Here is a 19,335-nt window from a genome sequence, read left to right as displayed (position 1 = left end):
ACAATTTAAGAAATCATACTCACGAATTAAAACACAGTATAAAAGAAAATAAAACTTTATTAATAAAATAAAACATCAGCAAAGAAACAAACGATGGATAAACGACTAGAATAAATAAATAATCGCAAATTCTATTTGCTATAAATACCAATTTGGCACCATGAGATCAAAACTATCGCTGTAATGTTGCTATACCGAAAAATCCACTTAAAGTGGTAGAATTATTAATGTTGCCATTTCATTCTTCTAAATTAGTCACTTTACTACCCTCAATCAGACCTTTACTCTCTAAATTGATAATTGAATCTGCAATAATTTTTGCAGTCTTTCTAAGATATCCTCCACTTGTCAACATTACTATCGGAATATTATGCTTCTTACATTGTTCGAAAACAAACTGGTCTCTTTGAATTATACCCTGAAAAGTAAAAAAACATTTAATAATTTTATGCAAGAAAGGGACATAAACTATGAAAATAGCAGCAAAACCAGATTGTCATGGTAACGGTAATTGTTAGCCTCGTGTGCAATTGAAAGCTTGTTTTTTTCATTTATTTAATAGCTTTTACCCGGTATTCCGACCGCGTGAAATTTCAAAATAATAAATAAATGAAAAAATATAGCCTATGTTACTCACAGATAAATTACCTTTTTAACGGTGAAAGAATTTTTAAAATCGGCCCAGTAGTTTTTGAGCCTATTCATTACAATCAAACAAAGTTTTCCTCTTTATAATATTAGTATAGATGGATAACTTAAATTTAGTTAGAGATATGTAATCAATAATAGTTTAAATAATAATCAGAATTGAATGTATTTACCTCTTCAGTAATGCAAAGATGTCCGAGTGGATCTGACTCCAATACATCTGTGCCCGCGTTGTAAACCAATATATCAGGCTTGAAGTCGTCAAGTGCAGCTTTTAAATGTCTGAGGATAAATAAAAAAGAAACAAATTCAATAAGATTTTAACATTTCCAGCCGAATACTGAAACGAATCATACAGTTCGCTTAAACATTGCTTAAAATGTTGTACGAATTTTTTTTTAAAATGGAATTTAGAGTTTGAATATAACCTCATTTAAAATTCTGTTACATATTTAAATCTTGTTTCAGAATTCAGTCTTAAAAACCACTAAGACATGGTAATGTTTAAGGTTATTTTTATTTTAGATTATTTTTAATCAGGGATGGGGTGGAGGGAACACATAGAAAGAGAAGATATTTTCCCTCCTTATACACCCTCTTCCCATCCGTTTCTTGTAAGAAAAGGATAGGAAAAGGGTATTAAAATTCAACTTGAACAAGTTGGTTATCAAAATCGTAAAGAATAGACTTATAGGATGATGTTTTAACTTATTATTCTGTATACTTTACCTAAATCTAGATAAAACTTACTTATGCAACTTAAGTAAATACTCCGTATCATCAACGAGATGGTCTAACTCCACTTTCCTTCGGATGGCGCGTTTCGCCTCCTTATCTTTAGGATATATGTGTCTATTGTACATATCCATTATGTATACCTCCGGCACGCCGAGGAAATCACGCTGGTAACCGTTACCCTGAAAAGCATTTGTTATCTTATTTCTTAATAATATTATAAACTGGCTTTCGCACGCGACTTCGTCCGCGTGGAATTAAAAAAAAACAAAAGTGAGTAGCCTATGTGTTCTTCCTGGCCTTTAAGGCTATAAACTCTACCAATCATCCATCCATCCATCTAAACTTTTGCATTTATCAAATTAGTAAGATGTGACGGTTTAGATGGATGTAAGTTTGTAGCGTAAACTTCTGAACTGATATCGATATTTGGCATAGATGTGGAACATAGTCTGGAAGAAAACAAAGGCTACTTACTTTTTAGTTCCACACATACGACGTCACGAGCGAAATCTTTTATTATTATATTTGCCAAAGTTAATATAGATGGATATTTGTAAGAGTTTGTAGCCTTAACTGCTTAACGGATCTTGACGAACTTTGGCATAGATGTAGAACATAAGAAGAACAGTATTTCGAAAGCTGGTGTTTTCAAATATATGGAAAATAGAACCTAAAAATCATACCTGATGTGCATCTAAATCCACGATCATTGCATTCTGTATCATCTCATTGTCGACAAGAAAGCGGACCAATAATGTTATATCTGCATATGGACAGAAACCACCTCCTCGTTCCGAGCTACAGTGATGGAATCCTCCACCAACATTGATAGCCCAGCCTCGTTCTAAAGCCAACTTGCCAGCTAATACTGAACCACCGGTTTGTAACCTTAGAAAATAAAAAAAATTAATAAGTTCTCTCAATTTAAGAGATATTATCTATTTTCATATTATATCTATCTCTACATATATTAAAATTGGAGTGTCTATATGAACATTTGGGAACATGATGTTTTTGCTAATAATGAAAAATTGAATTAAAAATAATTCTGCCCAGAAGCCATGTTGGTTCTCATAATTTGTAATATGGTTGGGCCAATCAATTTGTGGCAAAAATGAAACAGAAACTAACCTGTCCATTTGTAGAGGTCACTGCCAATTACAATATTTAGAAAAAGAATAATAAAAAGCTATATTGAGATACACTATAAAATTTTTACCTCATCGGTTTCAAGTATGCATATTGTACAAGAATATTTGGTAAGCAAGCAACCACTGGAACCTCTGCGATAACAGCCACTTTGGGGCTCCACTGAAATAAACAATAATTGTTCAATGATTTCTGCCTACCTTAGACATTGATTATAGATAAAAGGACTAAGCAAATTATTGCTATTGTACTAAAGAACTTCAGCCACTTTTCATTGAGGTTGAAGTAAAAATGAAGATACATGTTACACAAATTAATACACAAGGAACAAACTTTAGAACATAGTGTTCATTTTTGACACACCTGATAGGTCCTGTCTCTTGAAAGTCTAGGAGCCCAGGGTATAGGATTATGTTGAGTGAAAAAAAAAACAATTAAACCCCTCAGTTCTCATACCTTAAGTGATCGCAGATACTTCTTAGTGTGAACAACAAGTAAGTCTTCTTTCTTAGCTTCATTAGGATGTACCAAACAATCTTTTGTTATAAGTTTTGCACGCAGCAAATGCTGTAAAGTAATCAATATCTTTAATACTCAATAATAATGTTAATAAGCTATTATCTACTAGTAAACAGTCTTACATGGATAAATTAAAAAAAGTAACACTCTAATGTATAAGTAACAATATTTTAATTACTGTTTATATCGTATTGCCGGAAAAAACCAACCTGTATGATGTTACCCCATTTCTTTGCATCAAATATATGTAATTTTTCCAAGCCCAGAACAGAAACATTATATTTATCATCGTAGATAAGAGGCCACTGATCATCTCTAATATCGAAGTAAAGGCTAAAACAAGAAAGACACCGGTTCTTCTTGTATTTGCCTTTTATAATTGTGTTACTATTCTTAAATTATAAATATTACTTACTGTGTCATGGTGGAAATTGGTTATTCATTACTTAACATTATTTTTAATTGTTACTGTAGATTTTTAATGAATTGTTTCTACATTTGTAACTGTTTGCGAATTATACAATTTTGCATTTTTATTGACATAACTGACGTTTGACAGTTTAAATTTATGACTGACAATAAAATTTTCGTTAAGAAACAGACATACTGTTTTTTCAATTTGGTATTTATGTGCCAATATAGTTTATTTAAAGGTTTGTGATTATTATTTAAGCATTTACTAGTGAAAAAGATCCTAGAAATTGAATTTTCAATGCATAACACGGTCTTTATTATTTTAAAATTATCACGTTGCATAGCAACCAAAATTGACATTTCTTCGCGGGAAATGTAAACAAAATGATAACCTGGAATAAGAAATTAAATTATACATTAGTGAATCATCCACTGTTAAATAATTTAAAAGCGTAACACTATTACTCTAAAAAACTAGTTGAGTAAATAAAATTCGTAATGAATAACGACTTCCAAGATTTGGAATCTGAAGTAGAGTTTTACAGGGTAATCAATTCTCATGATAATTTAAGTTAAAAAATGTCTGTTTAGTTGTTATACGATTATACTTATGGTTTAACTATTTTATAGCAAAATCAAGCTATCGTGGAACAGGAAATAAAAACATTAATTGCGGACAATCAAAAACTTTCCCAGCAAGTAGGGATATTGTTGAATGAAAAACTTCAGAATGCTCAGCAAGAGAATAATCATGACAAGGAATTCGAAGACTTGAAGAAACAAGTTACCTTACTTACAAAGGTAATATTTGGTAAATGATTTTGTCTTTTTTAGTTGATTTAAATACTGCATCGCGAAAAGATATGTACTACCCTCTTTGAAATGCTAATACTACTTCTTGATCTTATTTTAATAGGAAAATCTATCGCCGGGTGTATAACAAATTTACCTTTAATTCCGTATTAAAATACTTGGGGAATTTGCTGTAAACGAGGTCGTAGCAAGTAACTACCGTCCTTGAATTGAATAGGCGCTTATCACTTTTTTACTTGTCTAAGTTAAAGTTACTAAATGCGGGCTTGCGTCCGTTAACGATTCTATTTTATATTCCTACAGGAGAGAGACTCTCTACACGTGCTCTGGCAAACCTCACAGAAAACGATCGATGCGCTCGATAAGGAATTAAAAACTTATCAAATTTACGATAATAGGAAATATAGAGATGTAAGTATTTATTATTTCGTTATTCATAAATATGTATACAAGTTTCTATTGTCATAGTGTACAGTTAGGGAAATTGGCAGTGTTGCACTTATAAATCTATAATCGTTTGAACATTTTGAAGAGAGACGCGAAACACAAACGAATACAATGCAGCTTAAAAATCTGTAAAAAAAAGTCTGCTAGTAATACACGGCTTACTTACTTACTGCGTTGGCACAGCGACCCAAAGTGGGTCTTGACCTCCGACACGAGAGAGCGCCAGCGTCGTGTGTCCTGCGTCGTCGCCTGCCAGTCGATCGACTCTAGCTGGCGCAGGTCCAGCTCTACGATGTCTCGCCAGCGGTATCTAATACACGGCTAATTTCTTTTTATTATCGTTCTCTCGTTTGCACTCACTGTTATCTAGTTAGGTATTTGTAAGAAGAGGCGGAATTTGTCTCGTTGCAATGAAGAAAGCAATTATTCCTAATGTGTAACACTGCAGATTTCCGCGACTGTACCTATCATAGTGTTTTGTTACTTTAAACTCACACAAACACTCTTTTACAGAACGACGTAGAAGACAGAAGAAGTTTAGAACTAAAACTCGAAACATCGCTTAACGATTATGTTGAATTACAATCGAAATATGATAAATTAAAACGTGAATTCGATATATCGCAAAATGATTTGAAGAGTTCACAAAAAGACATACAGAGTTATAAAGAAAGAGGCAAAGATTTGGAAAATAATATGAATGTAGTTGAGAAAAATCTAGAAGAATGTAAAATAAATTTGGCAGCAGAAAGAAAAGCGAACGAAGATCTAAGGCAACAATTAATAGTCTGCCAGAAAGAGAGCGTAGACAGAGTGAAGAGAGAAGTTGAAGCGAAATCTAAGGTGAATTATGTTTGTTTATTAACAAGCTGATGCTCGCGACTTCCTCCGCGTGGAATTAAAAAAAAAATATTAAAAAAGCAGCCTGTGTCATTCAGTGGTTACGTAACTTTTTAATCGTGCAAGAATTTTTAAGTCGACCAGTAGTTTTTACGTCATTTCAACATATACAAAAATCCCAAAATGCAAATATTTCCCCTTTATATTAGAGGGTCCTTCTATAGAAAGAGTAAATTTTTTATTTTGAAACCCAGTCGTAGTAAAATCTCGAATTCTTGAGTTACAATTTTGTATTAGGAAATTCCCGTATATCTTCAAGGATTGTTATAGAAAAATCTATATATTCTCTAATTCCCTCTATAATTAAAGTTAAAAAATCTAGAAATGTAAAGAATATGATAGAAGAATATTTTTAGGTCGCCGAAGCCTTACAACTCTTCGACGTAGTGTCAGCTCAGAAGAACGAGGCTTATCGGAAAATTGCAGAATTAACCGGTTCGTAGATCTTTATGGTTAAATAAAAAGAAACGAGTTACTTATTTCAAATACTTACACACTCACTGCAGTTAAAATGAATACACACCTTGTTAAAAAAAAAAAACTAATGTTGACAACCTTTGTTTCCAGGTGTTATAAATAATCTTCGACATAACATAACAAAAGTTAAACAAGAAACGGAAATTAGTTTGAGAGCGGAACTGGATGAAGTTAAAGACAAATGTAATGAGAAAGTATCAGATATGTTAGAGCATATAAGAAGTCTAGATGCTGAGTTAGTCGAAAAAGGAATGCTTTTAAATAAAACCCTAAGGTAAATCGTTTATTCTTCTACTTGGACTATTTCATCACTAAGTAAGGCCTTTACTGAATGAGATATCGATCCTAAGGGACTGATTAAGTAACAATCTAACGTGTCTAAGCAAATAGACCAATTTTCTTGCCATTCGAATTCTGAAAGTATAACAGAAAGTCTTTTTTTACTGATTTCTTCGTTTAAGGTGCCATTTACCACTGTTATAGAGCCTAGGATTATGGCGTAGATGTTACCGCTTTTAGAGCCGTTTACCTCTACAGTATCCTAAAAATGATATATGTTTTTGGCTCTTTTGAGATTTCAAATGAGCCCAAAGTATTTATCAATTTTATTACAATTTATAGGGATAATAAAATACTTCAGGAAGCAAATGAAATCTACATAAAGCAGGAGAAGGACAATTTGAAGTCAGTAGACCCGAAGCTTGCGTTGGCTGAGCAGCGACTTGAAGCTATGTTCCAGGAATTGGTAAATTTATATATTTTTTAAAAAGTGAAAGAAAATCTGTAGTCTCTGGATACCCTTGTGGTTTACGGGTGTGAGTGCTTTTGTTGTGATATCACAACTACCAGCTCTTGGGGGGAGGGGGTCATGTTGATGATGAAGAGAGCGGGACCTAGTAGTAAAAGTTATTTTTAATTCCTAAGAAAATGCTGATCAACATCCATCCATCTAAATTTTCGCATGTATTACTAAGACTTTTCTTAGGGGGAGATGGCAGATAGCCCTCTCTGCCCCCCTCCATTCGGCACCTATTAGTGATATCACAAGTTTTGCAATAAGTGTTTCAATGCCAATTTCCACTGCCGAAACATATGTACAAAAACATTATCTCTCTCATACTCTTTGAGAAAAACAAAGACAGCTATATGTTGTGTACAGAAAGCCCAAAGAGATTCAGACCAAAGATTAAGTACACTTCTCTTGAAATAATTCACATAATCTCACTAACGCTGATGTCCGATAGACAAAATCACAAACAAACAAATAAAACAAGCACTGAGCGTCTCGGCGTGTCAAAGATATTACCGTACAAAGAAGTTACCGGTGTAAAAATGTCCAATCTATATTTCTTAAATATCTGTGACGTAGAGTAATTCCCTACAGGTGTCATCTGAACGTCGTAATATACAATTAGTGTGTGAGAAGCAATGCCTGGCTATAGACATACAGCGTGTTCAAGACATTCACAGCAGAGAGAGCAAGCGGCGAGACTGGGAGGAGAACCTGCTTAAAACACAATGCGATGAACTCAAGTAAGTCATACACGAGTCATACACACACCAAGAGTTCCCTAAATATGTGTCGCACCCGGCTGCCTGGATTCGCCGAAGTAGCGACTGCAGTCTACAGATATACGCAATTTCATACTTGTTTCCTAACTTTTAGCGATATAGGAGGGACGCCCGAAAGAGGTTCCCTTTCTTCTGCAAAATCCAGTTGCTCCTGCCATAGATATTTTATAAGATAATGATACGGAAAAGGACCTGTATTAAAATTAGGCCTCCGTCAAACACTCATCAGACCGAATTTCCACTTTATGTCTTTCTTCTATGTGGTCTTCCTAAAAATAAGATTACCTGAATTACCTAACACTCTAAGACAACCGAGTTTCAGAATTACAAGGCCGATTATTAATCAAAAGCAGACGGTTATTGTGTTTATTAAATCGTCGAATTAATTACGAGCTTTATTTTAATCATACCAATATTATAAATGCGAATGTTTAGATGGATGGATATTTGTTAGATTTCCTAGTCTAAACGGCTGAACGGATTGCAATGAAATTTTATATAGATTTAGAGTCTGGAAGAACACATAGGCTACTCAACTTTTGGTCTAACTAATTCCACGCCGACGGAGTCACAGGCGAAAGCTAGTGTCTAATAAGGTTAAACTATTAAAATTTCAGACTTCAAGTGGATCATCTCCAGAAATCTTTAAATGAGACGCACACCATGGTAACCAGACTACAAACAATGTTATCTTCTAGAACAGAACTTAATCACAAGTATGTATAACCTTAAATATTCATTAACAAAATATGTGTTATTTTGAAAAATGAAAACCATAATATGTGGTTATTTTTCAGGATGATATCAACTAAAGAAGAAGAATTAACTGAACTCAACAAACATTTGGAAAGTCAGATGGAATTGAACAGAAAGTAAGTGCAATTAAAAATATAACGTACGTATTTTAGTAGATATTGAAAATGTTCATTTATAATTTAAAGTAAGTTGGACAACTAGGAATAAGAATAATTTAATTTTTTTTTTTATCATGGCAAGGTTTTAACCTGGCAAGGCATTTAACCTAGCAAGTCTTTTAACCTTTTAACCAGGCAAGGCATTTAACCTAGCAAGCCTTTTAATCAACGCAAATTTACTAATACGTCTAATTTTCAGATGGAAGGAATCTTATATTGACAGGACATCTAAGTTAAAAAAGAATTTAGAAGCGTTATTCAAAGAAAATAACGAATTGAGGTTAAAATTGAACTTACCTTTAATCCAATCACCGAAACGGGATGAAGAAAGTTCCAGCAGTTGAAATACTGGTTTTAAGGTCTTTTTCCACTAATCAAGTTGAATAATAAAAATATTCTTTTAATGTCGATAATGTTCGATTATGTTACTATAATCGGAATCGCTAAATAGTTGCTTAGTAACAAATATAGTAAAGGCTTCGAATTGTGTAAAAGCCTGAATATAAAGATTTAAATCTATTTGTATGTTTACATACGAAAATAACAAGATTTGCTTATTGACCTTGGGTAATTTGAAGGTCGTGTCATTTTGAGATCTATTTTGGATTTTCGTTGGCAAAACAAAGTGCAATATGTATTTGTAATTAACATTTATTTTTTGTTTAATAAAGTGTTGTATATTTATTTGTTAGTTTTAAAGGAACGGGAGTAAAAATCTAAGGATGGGTTTACACTGTCGTTACTATAATGTCTATAATGTTCACGAATTTGATTTTAAATCTCATATGCCATAACTTTTTTATCGCTAAAACTTTTTTAAGTGTATATTCTAATTATAAAATAAGCAAGTATTACATAAACATTAATTTAAATTAAAAACTATAAAATCTTTGTTTTAAAACGCAGCCAAAAGATGGCGCTATTTCATATAACAGAGGCAATTCGGTTTTTTGTTTTTTAATATTTTGTGTATAAATTAGAGATAGAGTTATTTGGAAATATAGTGTCAATTCAGAGCAAGAAAAACAATATATTTAAATAAAAAATCAATTTATTAAATACAAATGCATCTTATGTGATATACATTCACGCTGACACGCATTCAGCGAACATACTGGGAAACCAATATAAAGTTTCTGTGTTCTGTGTGTCGACCCACGCCAGACCTTCCTTTACCATGTGATTGAGGGCATTCTGGGCACGGGTTTCATTCCATCTACAACAATATTACAGTCGAATTCCACTGATATGTAAAATGAAGTATCTATTTTGTCAAAGAGAATGAAATGACAATAAAGTCCGCTACAGAAGCTAATAGTTTTAACGGAAGGTTCGAACTGTTCGGTTAAAACTGGCACATGTAATTTTGTAAACAAACCCCAATAAAGGAATCAATAAGATCATTGCTAGTATTGCCATAAAATAAATAACACATTCGATGCTAATACAACTTATAGTTAGATGGTGGCACTGAACGTGTTAATGTTAAAAAATAACAGTGGTAGAGCCCGCTTTAACATCATCGCACTGTAGGGCCGCCTCGCCCCCAGTAATACCACGACCACGCAGAAGACAGGCGTGAAGTGGGAGTAATTCCGCGTTTCGTCTGATGAGTGTGGTGCCGGAGGACTAATTTTAGTCTCTTTCCCTTTCCACCCTTTTCTTAAGAAAAAAGGATGGGAAGGAAAAGTGGATTTGATGGTGGAGGAGACGCATAGGAAGGGGAAATGTCCTCTTTATGTGCGTCTCCTCCGTCGGATAAGGGTCGGCAACGCATCTGCAATTGCGGATGTCTATGGACAGCGGTCGCTTTCCATTTCGGTGGATTGAGGTAGCCGCTTGCTCGTTTGCAATCTTATATTATAAAAAAAAACTACCGATATCTTATATATTCCCCATTTCATAGAAAATGTCATTCCTAACTAAATAATTCGATACAAAGTCCAATAAAAAATGATTCTTATTTAATATACGATAATAAATAAATTACACGAAAGTTCTTACCCTAAATCACCAGTTAGTACACTAGAAGATATCCAGGCTGTGCCTAAAGTACTCGCTTTCTGTAGAACTAACGTTTGATCTAAGTTTAGTTCACCGGGAACCGATTGTACAAGCCATTTGCCTTTGCCGATAGCAATTACTGTGAAACTGCGAAAAGAAACATTCTTACATTGTATTCAGGTAACAGGTAATATAGAATGTCACAGTAAAATAGTAAACTTTGTTATTTTATAAGATTACTAGCGAAATTGTATTCGTGGAAAATTTCACTTCAAAACTAACGGTCACCCTTGATCAATGTACTATATGGGTTTCAGGATAATCCATTAATTATGGGCCACCTTTCATCATCCTTCTTATCCTACTTCCGTAGTAGTACCAGGTTTTTGTCCTCCTAATAATTCTCATACGTCATCTCAGTCATCCCTTTCTGATCATGTCACCTTACACGCAATCCATGCATCTCTTTCTTGTCAAATTTCAAATTATTCGATGTTAAAATATAAGAACTCGTAGTTTCCAATACAACTCACCCATTTCCGAAGATCCTTAACTTCTTCACAGCGGCCAATAGATCCTCGTTTGTGATATCCTGGTGCTTCTTGGCTCTGCCGCGCGCCGCCACCAGTCTACTCCTCAACTCGTCTAAAGTAATCAAGCCTCCATTCTTATAGTTAGTCGCTAAACATACTTCTACTATCTGCACGCCTAATTCGTAGTAAAAATCGCCAATACCTAAAATGAGAATTAGTATGCTTTTCCACTACGCGACTTGTTCAACCCGCTATGTCGGTGCAGATATTTTTCTGACTACTGCCATAGAAAGTAACCAATCGCTTAATTAAAAAGAAGTTTTACGTCATCAGTACACAGGTAAGTGCGATTTTTTTATATATAAGGAGCAATAGAACTAAGCTGGTTTCGTTATAGCACTACATACTGATTGCATTAATGTTCAGCGTGTAACATACGTTACAGCCCGTAACGTCGGTCAATATGTATTTTACGCATTTTCATATTTTCGTATGTACTAAAGTCCCTATATCAAAATTTCATCACATCAACACATGTCCCTGTGGCGCAGAGGATAGCGCGTTGGACTTCTAATCCAAAGGTCGTGGGTTCGATCCCCACCAGGGATGCGGACGAACTTTTTAAAAATTCCCATATTCACTAAATTTTAAAATTAAAAATTTATAACATTATACAATTTGTTTGTTCTTATTTCTAATTTTACTAATATTATAAATGCAAAAGTTTATGGATGTTTGTTGGAGTTTGTAGCCTAAACGACTAAACAGATTTGGGTGAAATTTCGTTTAGTCTGCAAGAACACATAGGCTTATACTTTCTTTATTCTTTCGTTTTTTCAATTCCACGGACGGATTCGCGGGCAAAAGCTAGTTACCATTAAAACTAAAATAAAGGTTATTGTGAGTAAACTTACAAATAATGTCCCAAACAAAGTGGACAATCAATACAATTATCTAAAATTAACTACATCACTATTACTAAATAAGCAAGACATTTTTTTACACTTTTTTCTAAGATGAGCAGTTTTTCTATATATCAATAGTTCTTACATGGACCATAAGTCACAATTTTGCAATATAATCCTTGTTTGATTTGTTTTTAAATTAACTTGTCAAATACTAATTTCTTTTATAAAGTAGAATAACAATACATTTTAGTTATCTATCTAATTTTAATGCTTTATGCATTGTAATCATAAATTAATTTAAATGTGAATTTTTATACTTTCGTAAGACAAATTTTGTGTTTCAAACATATAATAGTTTACATAGGAACTATGAATTTAGAACTTGATTTTATAAAATGTGTATAACATTTTGTTTTAATTACCATCAAAGGTAACATGTTGTTCATAACAATATAGTAAAACAGTATTATATTGGCTACTACCACTTAAGGCAGTAAACATTAACAATGTTGAACAATATATGGGAGACAGGGTATTGTTCAACATAGCTAAAGTAGATTACAAATCACCAAGAGATATATTATAACTGTTTTTTTATGATGACCTTATTTGAACATACCACTGATTTATTTCACATACCCAAAACAGACCAAAATCCTTTTCCTGAAGCCAGTGGATCAACGCCAATAGCAGCACACATTTCTTGGAATTGTCTTCTAAATTGAGCATTCTTTTTTATTTCACTCTTATGTTTTGTTGCAAACTCTTCAAGGTTCTCTCTGAATACATCTAATTGTTTAGACATCTGTTGGAATTGATTTTCCTGTATTTCTGAACCTTTTTCTCTGTACTTTTCTTGTTCTAACTTCTGCTTTTGTATAGCACCAACGCCTGCTCGACGCCGCATTCTTAAAATATTTTAAAGTAATACGAAAATACAAATGTTTGGTAGTAATTTTACAATTTGCAAATTAATAGCAGTGGTCATTTGTAAACAAGAGAACATGTCAATGTCTCTCTGATAACAACTGTCATTTAGAGACAGACACAGGTTATAAACCGACAGATAATATAAGAAAGATCAAAGTAAAGTGACTTTCTAGATATTCAACTACTCACCACCAGATGGAGTTAAAACGTGGTAATGATGATGTTGATGATTTAATTAAACGATCGTAAGGACGTATGGTCTACTTAGTTTTAAAAAAAAACTTAAAAAAATGGCATAATCGATATAGATAAAGAAGAATCTTATATAAAGTCCCTGAAAAGGTTACGAAAAAGAAATTCTTATGTTTTATACGATAGAGGGCGCTTATTCAATGTACGTTCACAAAAGCCAAAACAAGCGTTTTGATTATTTATAAACTAGCTTTTGCTTGCAACTCCATTCGTGTGGAATAACAAAAATAAAATTATCACATACATCTGTGTGAAATTTTCGCTTTTATAATAAGTATCATATAACATAAGATTAGAAAGATTTACACAGGTCACGTAAAATACACATAAAATGCATCAAATGCATTTAATGCTGTATTAATTAATGTACACACTGCAAAATATTGTATTAAATTAGAAGGAAGTAAAAGTGTTTCGTGTTTTTAGCCGACTTTCCAAAAGAAGGAGGATATCAACTCGTTTTTATTATTCTTAACAAAATTCGATTTACTTTACGAATTCCAATACAACAAAAAGTCACTTGCGTAACATCCCTGGTGGGGATCGAACCCACGACCTTTGGATTAGAAGTCCAACGCGCTATCCTCTGCGCCACAGGGACGGATGATGGTGTTCTCAAAATAATGTATAATTCTTGGGTGGAAATATAGATTATAAAACATTTTTAATAAAGTATTAGTATTCAAAATAACTTATGCAAATTATTCTTTAAAATTCTTATTTACGAATAGTAGAACTAAATATAATATTATTGAAATTAAATTCAAAAATTGCAAAAATAAACTAAAACCACGAAATGTGTCCTTGTACAAAACTTAAACCGGAAATGTCAACAAAGATATTTCAAACACTGTTTGGGAAATTCAAAATTATTGTATAAAAATAATTATACTTTTAAATTTTGAGTGTTTGCTACGTTTTTTTAATATTATAAATATAATAAAAACAACATAATTAAAAATGGAGGAAGAAGAGGCGCAAAAAGATCAAAACTGTGAAAACTCCATTAACATAAAGGATGATAAATCATCCGAAAATTTCCAGAAGTTCATTTACGAATTATTTGAGAAAAATGGTGTACTCAGTGATCTTAGAGCTTACTTACGTGGGCATATTGTTAATGTTTTCAAAAATGTTAATACAGGTAATATATTACATGTTTATCAATATAATATTACAAATAATTGTCAAATTTCATAAATAACAACATAACTAACGCCTATGAACCTGCGGGGTAGGCAGAAATTCCAGTAATTCATTTAACGTGGTTTTGGTACAATCTTGCTCAGGTTTTGTAGCCAGTTTGGAATTAAATGAGAGAAAACTGAGGCTGTAAAGTGGTAACAGCTAAATACTTCAGAATATGGCTAATGCTAAATCAAATCTGTGTTTCCAGGTGAAACTCCAATGTGCCAGAAACATTTTGCTCAACGTCTTGAACTCACATATCAAGCTTTAAATATACTTGTGGCTGAATACCTTATGCGTTTGGTAGGTTAAAAACACTACTTTGGAAAACCCTAATTTAAAACCTTTCCTTATGAACCTGATGGACTCATAGACTAAACAAAAAAATCAATAAAGATTTCGTAAATTTTTTATATGTGATAAATTCTTCATTTTGAAAGCTTGTTTTAATACGGGTTTTGAAGATAATAACTGTTGCCTTAATAATATTTTTTCTTTTAAGGACTTTACTTATAGTCTGTCAGTATTTATATCGGAGATACCTCTAGCAAACATGGTGTTTGATTTAGCCAATTCTCTTCTACAAACTAAAACTGATGATGAATACAAAGAATTGAGATTTAAAGACAGTGATGTTTGGTGTGTTTTAAATTATTTAGGTGAGTATATATCTAAATTGTTTGATTTTGTAATTTTAAATGATAATCATCTTGTCCTTGTCCCTATGGAGGGTTGGCACAGTATGTGCTCTTTTCTAAATCTCTATCAGCCGTCATATCTGAATCTTCTTTCTTGAGCATATTTTTCACAAAATCCATGCTTTCTTCGGTATTCCTCTACCACTGTAGCCATCCTCATTCAATATTTGCATAACAGTTTAATTGATAGACTAGATGGTTTTTATTGTGCTTTTGTGTTTCATAGGATTTTTTCCTTTTATTTTTACAATAATGTATTTCCTTTATGGGAATATAAATGATTGTCTAAGATCAACGGGGAAATAAACTTTTGGGGTGTTTTAGTGTAAATTTATTAACAGTTTATTGAAGATGTTTTTAATTTGTTTAAAACCGATACTTTTTTACTTTTAGGTATAAAATGTGACTCTGAGACTGCATCTAACATAGTATATATGTATAAAGAAGAAGCAAAACTACCCCTTATTTTATGTATTCTTAAATGTTTACCAATATTTCAAAAGCCATCGGAGACTTTTGAATGTGGTAAGTTCTTTTATCTCCATAATGATATGTATTTACTTGTCACTCTTAACATAGGATAAGGTCTGAGCCCCTTAGTGTGATTGTATAGAAGTGATGACTGAGAAAAGGCTAAAATGTCTCTTATTTGAGTTGCCAAGTGATACATAATTTAATAATTACAGTGAGATATAGTTTATACCTCATATGAGATGTTCAATTTAGTTTATTACTGCTACTCCTCGCTAGTTTGTGTGAAATTAAAAAAGTAATAAAAAAGTTTAGCCTCACTTTGAAGAAATTGGCCCAGTAGTTTTTAATTTCAATACATACTAAAATACAAATCTTTCCTTTTAATAGTATAGATAATGACAATGTTTGGTAGTTTTATTTAATACTAGTTATCGCACGCGACTCCGTCCGCGCGGAATTAAAAAAAAATTGAGTAGTTTACGTGTTCTTTCGGACTATCCTCTACATCTATTCTAAATTTCATCGAAATCTGTTCAACTGTTATGCTACAAAATCTAACAAACATCCATCCATCCATCTAAAATTTCGCATTTATAATATTCGTATGATTTTCTTTCAGTTAATACATCAGAAGCCAGTGTGTCAGCAAGTTCTAAAGTCTCAGTGGATAGTTATTTAAAAGGACCGGGGAAAAAAAGCAATTCATTAACAATTTGCAAGCATTACGCCTTTTGTGACAGCTGTAAACAGAGAATGGCGAAAATACAAAGAAAATATAAGAACAAAAAAGAATCTTTATGTAAGGTATGGCTACATCTTACTATTATTATAAATGCGAAAGTTAAGAAGGATGTTTGTTAGAGTTTGTAGCCTAAACTACTTAACCGATCTTGATGAAATTTAGCATATAGAGGACAGCCTTGAAGAACACATAGACTAATTACTTTTGTTAGTTTTAATTCCACGCAGACAAAGTCGCGGGCGTAAGCTAGTAATATTATCAATGCGAATGTTTGGACGGATGGATGTTTGTTACAGTTTGTAGCATAAACTGCTGAACGGATCTTGATGAAATTTAGCATAGATGTAGAGAACAGTCGTGTAGAACACATGGGCTACCAACTTTTTTTTTAATCAACGCGGACAGAGTTGCTGGCGAAAGTTAGTATTGAAAAACATTATCTTTCATACATATACAGTGCATATTACGAAAGTTACTTTGTATCGAGTTAAAGAACGAAAGTTACATATATTGCTCTCTTTTTCTCCCGCCTATTTCATATCTTCCATCTCACTCATGTAACGAAATGTACTTTATTGTGACGCGTCCTTGACTTTTTATGTGTCAATTTTCGTATTAAGAAGTTTCACATAAAATGTTCTTTTGTATTTGTTTTAGGACTCAAAGTCCAACGATATGTTTAAACCAGAAGGCTTTTTTAAGAATATCGATGTTATGGAAAGAGATATTATTGAAGAGGTTTTATTTTAATTTCATCATATTTTGTAGTTAGATAAATTAAAGTGTTTGAAATATGGAGTAGTTTTTACATTGTATATTTATTTTCTTTTGTGATTCTCTAACGAATAAATCGAAATTTACCATTTTTGCGTCAAGTAGTCTTCTATAGTTCAAATTATTTATGTATTGTATTAAACATGCATATATTTGTTTTTAAAGTTTATACAATTTCATCACAAGCTTTTAATGCTAAACTCATAGTTTGAAGAAGATTATTTTTAAGAGTTACTTTGTAGAGATATTATGCTTAAATAGTCCCTTAGTGGCCACTTATTACTTGATACTCCATTAACAGTGGTAGTGCCCGCTTTAACATCTTAGCACTAATGGGCCGGCTCGCCCGGTGAAATACCACGACCACACAGAAGACAGTTGTGAAGTGGAAGCAATTCCGCGTTTCGTCTGATGAGTGTGGTGCCGGAGGCCTAATTTTTGTCCCTTTCCCTTTCCACACTTTTCTTGAGAGGAAAGAATGCGAAGTAAAAGTGGATTTGACGGCGGAGGAGACGCAAAGGAAGGGAAAATTTCCTCTTTATGTGCGTCTCCTCCTCCGTTAGTCATGGGTAGGCTTTCCATTTCGGTGGATTCAGGTGACCGCTTGCTCCTTTGCCACCTTATATTATAAAAAAAATTATAACACTCCCTTAATTGTCCATTAACGACTGTGACAGTTATTACGAAGCAATATATTGTTTAATATATCGCTTCGTACAATCTGACAGACGTTAAAATGTTAATGGAATTTGTAGTTTTAGCGGGGCTTTTTACAGTCTTTTATGTGTCTTGTAAATTAATATTTCATTTACTTTAATCTTTTCAGATGTTCAGTCAATTAAGAACAGTGTATGAGACAGAAGTGGAGATGGTGAGAGAAGAAGAAGAGAGGAAGATCAAGAGGTCTCTAGCGAACCACGCTCTGATACTGCAAAAGAGATATGATGAGGTATGTAGCGTACAATTGTGAAAGCTAAGCGAATACGATACTCTACCTATCCCCTCCCCTTCTCAACCTTTTCGTATAAGAAAAAGGGGATGAGGATAGTTATAAAATAAATTTCACAGCGTCGCAAAATGAAATATAAACTTTTAAAATATTATTTAATGACACCTGTTAATTATTAAACTAAACACAATCTTACTAATATTATAAATGCGAAAGTTTAGATGGATATAGAGTTTGTAGTCTAAACGGCTAAATGGATCTCTATGAAATTACTATAGACATAGGAGGAGAGTCTGGAAGAATACATTAATTAGGCTATTTTTTTTAATTCCACGCGGACGGAGTCGCGGGTGAAAGCTAGTTAATTATATTATGAGTGCTAGCGTAAGTGAGACACTTTTACAATATTGAGATTTATGTTTTCATTCTCTTTATTATAGATGGAAGAATCATTTAAAGCACGGGAAGTGGAGTTGGAAAGTAATGTAGAAGAGAAGAAGAAGTTCCTGTGGGGGTTAGCGCGGGCGCTGCGCGACCAGCACTCCAACATGTCGGTTGCCATGGAAACCGTACAGATGGAGACTGCACGACTGAACAACAAGGTCAGATATACGGATTATTCCCAACCGTCACCCCGCGATGTCCCCACGTGGGACAGGTGAGGATAAAAATTTTCATCCATCCCATCTTTTGCGTCGAGGGGACGGTTGGAACTGATTTTGTTCCTTAACGGTCCATTTGTCCATCTGTCACCTTATTGGTGATAGTGGGACTGATGAAACATTTTTCTTATCTTTAATTAAATTAAAATTAATCTTTAACAAAAATTAAGAATTAATAAAAATAAAATAGAGTAGTCTATAAAATATTATCTTCCAGACTATCCTCTACATCTTTACCACATTTCATAGAGATCCGCTCAGCAGTTTCGGCTACAAACTCTAACAAACATCCATCCATCTAAACTTTCACATTTATAATATTATAGTAGAAAGAAAGAAGAAAGAAGAAAGAGAGAATCTTTCTTTCTTATAATATTATAGTAATAGTATGACAAATTTTTCAGGAAGAAACTCTACAGAATCAAATAAAAGAAGCAGAACATACTTTAAGAAAACGAGGAGAAGAAATGAGAAATCAGATAATGAACGAAATGGTACAACTCGAGTCTCGCTTACACTCTATGAGGATAGAAAGAGACGCGATAGAAAGAGAGAGAAGTGAATTAGAGAAGTTAAAAGAGATATGCGATAGTAATACTAAAATTAGTCTACACAATATGAAAGAAAGAG

At 33.0% G+C, this 19,335-nt stretch overlaps 3 protein-coding genes and 2 non-coding genes across 5 annotated transcripts; 2 read left to right on the top strand and 3 right to left on the bottom strand.

The window, feature by feature from the left end:
* Positions 1 to 39: 39 nt before the first annotated feature.
* On the bottom strand, positions 40 to 3,591 carry LOC106111220 (histone deacetylase 11). Its single transcript, XM_013293241.1, has 8 exons — positions 3,470 to 3,591; positions 3,264 to 3,387; positions 2,992 to 3,102; positions 2,606 to 2,697; positions 2,070 to 2,274; positions 1,399 to 1,565; positions 822 to 930; positions 40 to 418 (listed from the first exon to the last, which is right to left on the bottom strand). Exons 1-8 carry the CDS (start codon positions 3,475 to 3,477, stop codon positions 239 to 241), a joined length of 996 nt encoding a protein of 331 aa, XP_013148695.1. The 5' UTR covers positions 3,478 to 3,591; the 3' UTR covers positions 40 to 238.
* Positions 3,592 to 3,844: 253 nt separating this feature from the next.
* Positions 3,845 to 9,258, top strand: LOC106111326 (growth arrest-specific protein 8-like). Its single transcript, XM_013293357.1, has 11 exons — positions 3,845 to 4,014; positions 4,099 to 4,269; positions 4,585 to 4,692; positions 5,242 to 5,571; positions 5,985 to 6,063; positions 6,196 to 6,379; positions 6,727 to 6,850; positions 7,490 to 7,638; positions 8,295 to 8,393; positions 8,475 to 8,549; positions 8,791 to 9,258. Exons 1-11 carry the CDS (start codon positions 3,967 to 3,969, stop codon positions 8,933 to 8,935), a joined length of 1,512 nt encoding a protein of 503 aa, XP_013148811.1. The 5' UTR covers positions 3,845 to 3,966; the 3' UTR covers positions 8,936 to 9,258.
* Positions 9,259 to 9,624: 366 nt separating this feature from the next.
* Positions 9,625 to 13,054, bottom strand: LOC106111182 (vacuolar-sorting protein SNF8). Its single transcript, XM_013293199.1, has 4 exons — positions 12,676 to 13,054; positions 11,129 to 11,330; positions 10,596 to 10,742; positions 9,625 to 9,807 (listed from the first exon to the last, which is right to left on the bottom strand). Exons 1-4 carry the CDS (start codon positions 12,941 to 12,943, stop codon positions 9,678 to 9,680), a joined length of 747 nt encoding a protein of 248 aa, XP_013148653.1. The 5' UTR covers positions 12,944 to 13,054; the 3' UTR covers positions 9,625 to 9,677.
* Trnar-ucu lies at positions 11,665 to 11,737 on the top strand. Its single transcript has one exon. It is a non-coding gene; the product is annotated as a tRNA-Arg (tRNA).
* Positions 13,055 to 13,746: 692 nt separating the features above from the next.
* Positions 13,747 to 13,819, bottom strand: Trnar-ucu. Its single transcript has one exon. It is a non-coding gene; the product is annotated as a tRNA-Arg (tRNA).
* Positions 13,820 to 19,335: the final 5,516 nt, after the last annotated feature.

This window comes from Papilio polytes, unplaced genomic scaffold, assembly GCF_000836215.1.
Source record: "Papilio polytes unplaced genomic scaffold, Ppol_1.0 DF824382.1, whole genome shotgun sequence".
Classification (NCBI taxonomy): domain Eukaryota; kingdom Metazoa; phylum Arthropoda; class Insecta; order Lepidoptera; family Papilionidae; genus Papilio; species Papilio polytes.
The sequence above is the reverse complement of the archived record's forward strand: the minus strand, read 5'-3'. Positions and strand labels throughout refer to the sequence as shown.